At 36.7% G+C, this 9,848-nt stretch overlaps 2 protein-coding genes across 6 annotated transcripts; one reads left to right on the top strand and one right to left on the bottom strand.

Annotated features, from left to right (window-relative positions):
* The first annotated feature begins 474 nt into the window (after positions 1 to 474).
* SRS6 (SHI-related sequence 6) lies at positions 475 to 3,829 on the top strand. 3 transcript variants are annotated; one of them, XM_012213274.4, is made up of 3 exons: positions 475 to 1,474; positions 1,899 to 2,189; positions 3,399 to 3,829. In XM_012213274.4, the coding sequence occupies exons 1-3, from the start codon at positions 922 to 924 to the stop codon at positions 3,497 to 3,499; spliced, it is 945 nt and encodes a 314-aa protein (XP_012068664.1). In that variant the 5' UTR covers positions 475 to 921; the 3' UTR covers positions 3,500 to 3,829. The 3 variants fall into 3 exon arrangements, with proteins under 3 accessions (XP_012068664.1, XP_089573959.1, XP_012068665.1); XM_012213275.4 differs by lacking the exon at positions 3,399 to 3,829 and adding an exon at positions 2,964 to 3,303 and having other exon boundaries at positions 479 to 1,474; XM_089717833.1 differs by lacking the exon at positions 3,399 to 3,829 and having other exon boundaries at positions 477 to 1,474; positions 1,899 to 2,942.
* A 135-nt stretch (positions 3,830 to 3,964) lies between these two features.
* On the bottom strand, positions 3,965 to 8,982 carry LOC105631228 (phosphatidylinositol 4-phosphate 5-kinase 6). 3 transcript variants are annotated; one of them, XM_020678195.3, is made up of 8 exons: positions 7,293 to 8,980; positions 6,689 to 6,856; positions 6,202 to 6,367; positions 5,870 to 5,986; positions 5,591 to 5,784; positions 5,120 to 5,313; positions 4,954 to 5,041; positions 3,965 to 4,713 (listed from the first exon to the last, which is right to left on the bottom strand). In XM_020678195.3, exons 1-8 carry the CDS (start codon positions 8,462 to 8,464, stop codon positions 4,425 to 4,427), a joined length of 2,388 nt encoding a protein of 795 aa, XP_020533854.1. In that variant the 5' UTR covers positions 8,465 to 8,980; the 3' UTR covers positions 3,965 to 4,424. The 3 variants fall into 3 exon arrangements, with proteins under 3 accessions (XP_020533854.1, XP_020533855.1, XP_020533853.1); XM_020678196.3 differs by having other exon boundaries at positions 4,954 to 5,038; XM_020678194.3 differs by having other exon boundaries at positions 4,954 to 5,313; positions 7,293 to 8,982.
* Positions 8,983 to 9,848: the final 866 nt, after the last annotated feature.

The following is a 9,848-nucleotide window of genomic DNA, read 5'->3' as shown; positions in this document are numbered from 1 at the left end:
CGGAATGCCTATAATGCAACATAGACTAGTAGGCTTTAGACTCTAACCTTGACTTATAGACTAGGATGGTCCCACACCACCCTATGATTGCCACATTTTTTATTTTTTATTTTTTTTTAAGTAATAGAGAAACTTCTAGTGGTTCACACCTAAGCCTACTAGTGAGAGCATTTTCACCTAAGCCTACTAATGCCCATAATGTGCTCCATACCTCACCACACGCCAAATATGCTTCGACATTTACTATGGTCGGTTACCGTTTTTTAAATAGTTTTTAAAGAGTTTAAAATGTGAAAAATTATTTTTTATAATAATTAAATAATATAATATTTAAATTAAATTCTAAATATTAAAATTGCGTTTTATAAATATAAATAATGTGTTTGAAAAATTGTAATTGAAGTTTTTATTTTTTTGAATTGCAGGACTCTCTTGTATATATAAACCAATATGATGGAAAAAAAAAAAAAAAACCAATCTTTACTAAATTACTTACAAAACCATTCAAAGTTAAAACGTCTTTTGCATCACCATATCCTTTCTGAGCTAGAACACAATAAATCCACAGAAAGATGTTAAAGTTTTAGTCTTTAATAAGTAGAAGCAATTCTGTCCGCGGGAATAGACTCCTCCTAGCATCAAAAGCAATTTCTGTAATAAGTCTTCCTTTCTCTCAGTATAATTAGTTCATGTTATATTGGTAACTCATATATCTCTATCACTTACACCGACATTTTTATTTTATGTTTCTCTTTAGTCTTTGTACATAGATCCATGCACTAGTTTCTTTCTCAATCCAATCCACCAACTGTGGCAACCCCAACTCGTATTTCACTCACAGCCACCAAAACATGGCTGCCACCACCACCAAGCACCACCACCACCACCACCACCTCCACCTTCCCACATGACCATACAAACATGTTAGGCCTCCACAACATCTTCTTCATAGCGCCACCACCTTCTTCATCTGCTACTTTTCAACATCAACAGCCCATTTCCTCTTCGCACCAAATAACCACTACCATCAATGACCAATGCAATATCTCAAACAATCAAGACTCTTGGACCACACTAAAGAGATATCAACAGGAATCAAGTTTTGCTAAAAAAGATGCATTTAATATTGGTGAGTATAATGAAAATAGTGATAGCTCTTCTAGAGTTTGTAGAGATTGTGGAAATAGGGCTAAGAAGGAGTGTGAATATAGAAGGTGTAGGACTTGTTGCAAAGGCAGAGGGTATGATTGTGCCACTCACGTTAAGAGCACGTGGGTTCCTGCAGTGAGGCGGCGAGAGAGGCAAAGCGTTAATGGTGGCAGCGGCGGAGGGGGCTCTTGTGGATCTTCTTCAGGTGGAGCTTGTGGTGGAAAAAGGCCAAGAGAGAATGTGACCACTACATCTAATAGTTTTAGCACTTCTAATAATAATGCTGCTACTTCTTTCAATTTTGACAATGGCTCTAATTACCAGGGTACTCTCTCTCTCTCTCTCTCTCTCTCTCTATATATATATATATATTTGAATCTTGCTTGCAAGATTGGGTCTTTCTTGTTCCCTCTTCCTCAAAGTTTGAATTTTTTCTTTTCCAGAGGACTACAAAGTTCTAATTTGTACATGAAAATTTGAGTCCATTCCACTCTTTTCTGATCAGTGTTCACTTCTGTTATATTCCTCGTAAATTGTGCGGTAACTAACTATGTCGACATACAAAATTACTTGGGGTTGATAAATTAAGTGGAAGATTGTTGAAGTTAAACGATCAAGACATGTGGGGTTGTTGGGCTCTGATGCAAGGCTAATTCTGTTTTCCTCTGCTTTGGTCTCTGTTTCCAAGGAGTTTGTTGCTGAGAATGAAATCAGGCACTAAAACTGGTTGATTTTTTGTTGAGATGCAGATGCAAGCTTCAAACAATCCTTACCAAGTCAAGTCCAAGCTCCGGCTGTGTTCAGGTGCATTAGAGTAACAACCATTAATGGTGGTGAAGCTGAGGTTGCATACCAAGCAATGGTGAACATAAGTGGCCATGTTTTTAAGGGCTTCCTCTATGATCAAGGGATTGATGAGAAAAACTTGTTTCCATGCATTTCAAAAGTGCCCTCTGGTGGAAGAAACAGAGAATCTACTTCTCCAATTGTTGATCCACCAAATGCCTGTCCAGCCTCTGGCTGCCAAAGATTGCTTGAAGGTAAAGCCTTTGCCACTGAATGATTTCAATAATTTCTTTATGGTTATTGCTGGATTAGGTTACAAATTCAATGACAACTTGTTTATAAGTGACGGAACAAGAACACTGAGGAAAATGATTAAGAAATATCAGCAAAGTTCATAAAAGTTTTGATCTTCATACTGCAAATCCATATTAGTGCATAAGATTAGTCCTGTATTGTTTCCCCTGCTAATTTATGGTGAATAGGACCTTCATTTTCTTCTTAATATGGCCTTTGATTATCTAAATCTTGTTCTATTTTACCATTTCAATGTTGTGATAGAAAGAAAGGAAGAATCTTGATAATGGCATAGCAATCTCCATATCCATAATTAGAAGAATTCAAGTTCTTGTTTCCTTTCATATGACCTTGAAACCAAATAAAGGACTTGCTTTAAGCTTCTTAGATAAGCAGAGATCATATTTTCAATGTCACTATCAGTCTTTAGAAGTGCATATCCCTTCCCATACTCAAATGTTTCATCATTCCCCCTTATGCAAGTGACAAGCTTTGTATCCATAATGTCCTTTCTTTTGCTTTCAACTCAACACAGAAAGATCTTTGGGGCATTGAAATAATAAGCAATTATCCACTTATACTTTAGCCTCTTTTATCCATTTCAACATTTATATTTCCAAGACAATGTTATCTAACTGACTAACTCCATAAAATGCTATTATTTCGCTTGATGCACTAACCTTTTCTTCTTTCTTTTTTCTTTTTTTTTTGGTATATTTATATATGTGCATCAGGTAATGAATGAAATTGCTATCATGAAGGGCTGGTTAAATGCAAAAGGTGAAACGAAGTTTTGCTCTTAGTATCCAACTGTGAAAATTTGGCATGCCATTCTCTGGGGTTGAGATGGAGATACTGATTTTTGCATGCTATGTGATGTAGTTCTAGCTGTAGTCAATCAATTTTTCTGTTCCAAACGCTCCTCTGTTGTTGTCTAGAGTAACCTTCTTAGTACATCATACTATTAATAGATTTATACGACTGCTCGTCTAAAGGAACGATATGTTGCTCTGTCTTTTAACGAAGGTTGTTTTACATTCCCCTCCATTGAAATTATATGGCTTTTTTCACAAATTAAGGTAGTATTTTTTTTCTTTTTATACTAATCTCGTGACTGGTGTTTTCATGAGTTATTTTTCATGAATGTATTTAACCATATGCTGATCCAGGTAATAATGAATCACAAACAGAGCAACCCATTGATAAAAGCAGGTCAATCAAAAATCCCATTAGATTTGATCTGCTGGTACCACAAAATCAAATAAAGTAAGAGTGGAGACCACCATGGACAACAAGAAAGTGTTTCATTAAGAAAAGACATTAATGCTTCTTCTATTCAGGCAAAGACAAAAAATCAAGACCCCAATGCACAAGTTAAGCCCAAATTTGGGTTTTCCTGACAATGCTATGTCTGAGCTCAACAAGCAGGCCCTAAACTGCCTGTGACCCCAAAACAGACCATTTCTGACATGCAAGTCCAACTCAACATCATAGAGTGGACCACAATTTACACCCATGTCTTTGTAATTCCGATAGCAACTCAACTTGAGACAACTGTTAGCCAAAGAAATGGAATGAAATTCTGCAGCCAATTTGAAAATTGTGGCCTCAGAAACTAAACTTCAGGCACTGGTACTGTTGGTTTAATTTTCAATAATAACAAGGTCTGATTATTTGATATGTGCAGAAGATAGAAGCAGCAGATGCAAAGATAACTGAAGGACAATAGTGAAACTTAATCAACAAAGAATTTCTTTAAAAGATTAAGAAAACCCTAAAGTTAGTTCCATTACATTTCCTTCTGTACATATTATTTGATGCTGAAACCAAAGAACTCCTCACTTTTTGGGAGAAAAAGAATTGGTACAAAAGAATAAAATTCAATAGATTCCTCCACCCGATTAACTCATTTACAGCTGAAACAAGCTCAAGTAACTTTGGTTACAATGCTAATCTGTACCTTTCCTAGAATATATCATATTTTGTAAGTGTAAATTAACAGAGATGATGGTGGTGAGGGGTAAAAACTGCTATGCTGGACAAGAAAAGCATATTCTTGGCAGCCATAACCATTCCAGAAGAAGGTTACAATAGTAACCTCTTGCCTGCAAAAACTTTCATCCCAGAAATAAAAGGCTGTCTATACACAGATGGTCACACCTTGCAAGTTGGAAGATTTTGGTCAATTCATACCTTCAAGTGTCTTCTACAAATGCTCGGAGAACGAAATCTCGAAAACGTCTTGAATATTGCTTTGGATCGACAGCAGATATTGAAGTTGGGTCATATTGCATTGATTTGTATGCATGCTCAAGCTTTTTGCTAATATCATAGTCCTGTAGTATGTCTATTATACCAAAAAATATAATGATCTCATATAAGTCTCCCGTTGGTTCTCCAATCAACTGAGTTTCGGGGTCACCTTTTCTGACAGTCTTTTCAGCTCGTGCTGGCATGTTTATGCCTAGTTTTATGGAAGCCCACCTGCATAGTACATTTACAGAGAATGAGAAAAGCAGAATTCTGATGAATTTGAATCAAAACAAGGCATTGAGCATAGCAGCAAGCACTGTTGGTTTGTGGCAGAAATGAATCAGTAGACAAGATTTTGACCAACTTAAAATACTATTGCCCACATGGTAAATTTGATTATTGTTTGGCATTTGGAACTTCCAAATAATACAAGAATGAACAGATAAATTTGGTTCTGCAAGTTTATTTTACCTAGCAGGATCAAAGATAATTTTATCCATGTCTGCTCGAGAAAGGCGTGGTGCTCCTACTTCATTATCAGGCTCTGCATTTCCAGCTGCTAAGAAAAGGATAAAAAGATCATCAGTTATTGATTCTGAATTTGCAAACAGGAGGAAATAAGATAACAAGAAATAACCGGTAGGAGTTCTAAGTCCGGTGGGAGTGAGAAGTCCAGTTGGAGTGCGATGGCCAGAAGGAGTCCTAACACCAGATGTACGAGGTGGTGTCATGGCATCCTTGTATGAAGCCTCTCGAAAGTGAACACCAACCAAAAGACTGTAATCCATGATTCTCTCTTGTTCAAGGAAGTCACAATCTCTGTCCACTTGCCTGCAGTAGGGGATAGTTTTCATGTTATAAGAACTCTTAAGGACAGTTATGTTCTAACATTTACTTTTAAAACATTCCTACAATTGCTTATATTAGCAGCTAAGTAAGATATTTTTCATACATTTTTGTCCTGAAAAAAATTATTGATGGATAGAATGCATAGCAGAGAAACAATAAAAATCTTTTAATCTAACTGCCACCCTCAACACATTATAAAGCAAAGGCAGAAATATAACTGAAAAGAGAAAGGAGAAAGGAGAAAACACGAGATATTCACCGGCAAAACTCTTGAAAATAAACTTTCTGTAATCGAAATATGTAATTGAGATCAAGATCCTTGAGGGTTGTTGTTGGATCAATTTCTGATTCAGGTTTAGCAGTTGTGCGACCATGGGAAGAACCTTTCAAGTCAAAACGCCTGTGAATTGCATACTCAGCACAGAACAGATTCCCCATGATGACAAATCGCACCTAGACCAAATGAAGATTGATTCCATGAAAATTCATGACTGGGCTAATTTTTACTTAAATTGTGATTTTTTGCAGAACACATTACCTTCTTCTGATTCGGACCGGCTAATTTCACACAATGAAGACCATAAAATTTGGTCACTAACGTGTTTTCAAATGACCGAACATGATTGTAGTAAGCTGGCAGCATCCTCAAGAGAACCTGTAATATCAATCAACTTAAGCCAGAGAAAGCCAAGGAAAAAGAAGCCTATTTGCACATTTTGGAAATCCACAATCAATCTGAGGGGCAGATTCAATAATCAATGTTCACCTTGAAGTTAATGCAAGGTTTTGTGAACAAACAATTCAAAAGGAAAGGAAAAAGAAAATCTAAAGCTTCAGAAAAGTTGCAAAGGTAAGCAGTAGAACACTAACTTTTACTTCGGCCTTCTTCATTGTCTTGATCATGTAGCGATCGTCATTTGTTAAGTAAAAGAAGCTTCCACTCTTTCCTGGGGATGAAAGCTCCCTAAGAGCATCATTCCCACATATTGATAGCATGTAATCAGCTGCATCCACATTGAACAATTTCCTGAGAGTCCTGAAAATAGGAATATGGTAAATTGTCAGGCCACCTAGTATGGAGTGAATATGGCATGTTTGGAAAATCTGCTAGCATAATACACTTTCCAGAACAAATTTTAAGATTCTGATGAAAATTGCATTAAGTATTAAACATCCTAGTTGCAGGTTATTACTGTCACAATCATCTCAAGAGTCGGTGTACTAAATAGATGCAATGCAGAAGCAATTTCAGATCATTTTCAGAATATACTTTCTGTTGGCACTGTGAAATCTCTTTAATTATTCATGCTAAAAGAGGCTCAGCCTCAAATAAAAGGAACAGTTTTCAAGCTGTAACCTGAAAACAACAGGACAGTAATCCTTCCATTTGAATTCACTAGACTGGTGAGGTGGAGTATACTTAGATCCTTCTGGCGGAAATTTAGTCCAAACTTTTTCCTTAGGATCAAAAGCTGGAGGCTTCAGATCAAGATTTATAGCTGGAGCAGGTCGTCCCACTGAATGTCTGCACAACAAACAGAAATCAATTAAGCAGATGAATTAGTGGTTACTGCAATCATGAACTGGAGAAAAGACCATTTCCAAGCCCAACAAATAAGAGCATGTAAAATGCAGGAATAACCATTACGGGTAGTAGATATATAGAGGGAGAGGGAAAAAAAAAGTAACTTTCACACCCTTTGAAACAGAACAATTTACAGCTCAGACCAGCATCTATAAAAAAAAATATAGAATTTGATCAACCATAAGGAAGATTAAGCAAGATTTTATAGAGTTGGTACTCAAATGCTTCATATATATATATATATATATATATATATAGATATATATGAAGATCTAATACCTCCAATTTCACTATAGTTAAGCATTCTATAAAACATTTAAGATTCGGTGATGATGAAAACAGAAAAAGGACAGCAGCATGCACCAATCACAAGTACCTGATTCCTAACTGCAGATTAAGCATAAGCTCATAGTTCTTATGCCCTTTAGATATAGTCTCTCCTTGCTTCTTTACAGGCGGTATATTCAATCTATGAATTCTTGAATCTAAATCATCGTATTGACTAAACCCTTCATCTCCATCCCTCCAGTCTCCATCTCCACCACCACCACCACCACCAAAAGCATCACTATTTTCCGTTGAAGCTAGACTGTAGTTACTCAACCTCCCATCTATGGACATCCGCCTAGGCTTTCCGTCATCACCATTCCCTTTAACACCTCTAACACTCCCTGCTTGATCAACCCCAGGCATGTTCAACATTTTTTGTGAAGGAAAAATTACAACTTTTTCACAAGCAGAAATCTGACAATCCCTCAAGTCCTCCAAAAACACCTCTTGTGGATCCCAATCCAGATTGCCTGAATGAGACCCAGATGGATAATAAGTCCCACTTTGCTCTTTAGGATCTTTACTCCAAACCCCCACATAGAAACTCCCATCTGCCCATCTAAAAGTACCATTTCCTTTAGGCAGCCCATCTTCCCAAAACCCATCATATCTATTCCCATTATTCCAAATCATAGTTCCATTACCATTCATTATACCATTCCTCCATTGACCGATATAATGATTAGCATTCTTCCATTGATACCTTCCATGCCCATCTTGCAAACCTCTTCTCCACTCACCATCATAGTAATCTCCAGTAGCATAACTCTTGATGCCATGTCCATGTCTTAAATTCATAACCCAAGAACCCCTATAAGTATCACCTGAAGATCCTGTGTAAGTCCCTTTACCATCCATATAACCACTCTTGAAATCACCCTCATAGGTAGCACCAGAAGGCCAACTAAATTTACCTTTTCCCATTGTCTTCCCTTTGTACCATTCACCAAGATACATACATCCATCTGTCCAGAGGTATTTGCCCTGCCCATGAGGGAGGTTCTCAAGCCATTGTCCAGTGTAGAAATCACCATTGGGTAGAACTTTCTCTACATGGCGGATAGTATCAGGGCAAGAAGGATCATCATCATCTGCATGAGCTACTGCTGCTGACATCATGGCGCAAAAGATGGAGTTGGATCTTTTCTTTATTGCAGCTTGTGATTTTCTTACTGTTGCTTCCCAACCCTTGACAAAACCTACGATCTCTTTGTTCATTCTCTCTCCAACTCCCTCCCTACAAAGACCAAATCTTCCTACGTCTCCTGCATTTTCTTTTCTCTTATGCCTATTCTCCCTCTCCCATTCTGTCTTTGGTATTGTTGGTCTTTAGGAGAAAAGCAACATTTTTTGCAGCAAAAACAGAAATGGAAATTTTGGAGGGAATCAAACACCGCAAAAACAAAAACATAAATATGTTATTTTGTTTTGCTTTTTCAAGACTGCATTGGGTACCTTGATGGTTTTATGAAATGGGTATTTTGCAGATTTCGAAAAAAAAAATGAAGGCTTTGTCCTGTTAGATCGATGGGAAAGAAAAAAGCGAGGTCGGTACCAATGACTGGCTTTTTCTTACTCTCTGATATTTTGTTTTCTCCCTCTTCCTTCTTTCTTTCTTCAAAATTTTCCTTATTTTTTGATTTTTCTTTGCTATGGTTGGATAGAATTCAACAGCACAAATTTCTCTGGCTCCAGACTTGGCTCCTACAACTAATAACAAAACAACCAGTTGTAGCGAGGACAGAAATGGTGGTGATGACGTGAATTCCATTTTTAGAGACTCGATCAAGGCCATACGTAAAATTACACTAATTTTAGTATTAGACTCAAAACTATCGGCTTTCACCTTCATAATTTTAGTCTATTGATACTGTAACAAACTAAAATTTGCATTGCACCCTCAAAATCCTACAAAGTTTTTTTTCTCCATCCATGCTATTTTTGGAAATTTGATTTGGCCAAATAAATCTAAATATATGAGCTTTCTTTTATATTTTTTACAATAATTAATTTTAATTAATGGGTTTATTAGTTAGGTTAGGTCTTAAGTGTGTGTTAATGGGATGCATTAAAAGTAATGAAGTCCTCGTCTGAAGGTCAGAGAGATGTTGCCAGCTTTTATTCGGACAAGTTCAAAACACAAATCCTACATGGCATGGGGTCCCACCACTCCTCATTTATTGGTTGGAAGCAAAAGGCGACACTTGTCCTCTCCTCCACAATCTTCACTCATTAATTACGTCACGACGATGTTTCCTTCCCCTCTCATCTCTTTATTTGCACTTGCATTTTCATTCCCTTCTCATTCATTAGACGTGCATTCTTGCTACACTTACATGTTTCAATCAAAATCCAGCTCTAAATTAATTACAAATTTTAGTTCTTTCCAAATTTATTATAAATAAATAAATAAATAAATAAAAAGAGCTTGAATGGGGATTGAATTGAAAGCGATAAACTCTTTACCAATTTAAGAATCAATTGAATCAAAATCATGCTTGAAATCTTATAGATCAATTTCGAGTCCAGTTCAAAGCTTAGGAGGCTTTAAAGTACTGAATCAATAAAATATTTGACCTAATTGTTCGCTATATTCACTTAT

Source organism: Jatropha curcas, chromosome 1 (genome assembly GCF_041381405.1).
Source record: "Jatropha curcas cultivar XTBG-Jc1 chromosome 1, XTBG_Jcur_1.0, whole genome shotgun sequence".
Lineage (NCBI taxonomy): Eukaryota > Viridiplantae > Streptophyta > Magnoliopsida > Malpighiales > Euphorbiaceae > Jatropha > Jatropha curcas.
This window is presented reverse-complemented; position numbering and strand designations above follow the sequence as displayed.

Coding starts and splice junctions, on each gene's coding strand:
- LOC105631228 (XM_020678194.3), bottom strand. CDS start 8,464: ATGAACAAAGAGATCGTAGGTTTTGTCAAGGGTTGGGAAGCAACAGTA. Junction 5,987..6,201: donor TGAAGAAGGCCGAAGTAAAA/GTTAGTGTTCTA, acceptor TTGATATTACAG/GTTCTCTTGAGGATGCTGCC. Junction 5,785..5,869: donor CCGGTCCGAATCAGAAGAAG/GTAATGTGTTCT, acceptor CATTTGGTCTAG/GTGCGATTTGTCATCATGGG.
- SRS6 (XM_012213274.4), top strand. CDS start 922: ATGTTAGGCCTCCACAACATCTTCTTCATAGCGCCACCACCTTCTTCA. Junction 1,475..1,898: donor CAATGGCTCTAATTACCAGG/GTACTCTCTCTC, acceptor GTTGAGATGCAG/ATGCAAGCTTCAAACAATCC. Junction 2,190..3,398: donor CTGCCAAAGATTGCTTGAAG/GTAAAGCCTTTG, acceptor ATGCTGATCCAG/GTAATAATGAATCACAAACA.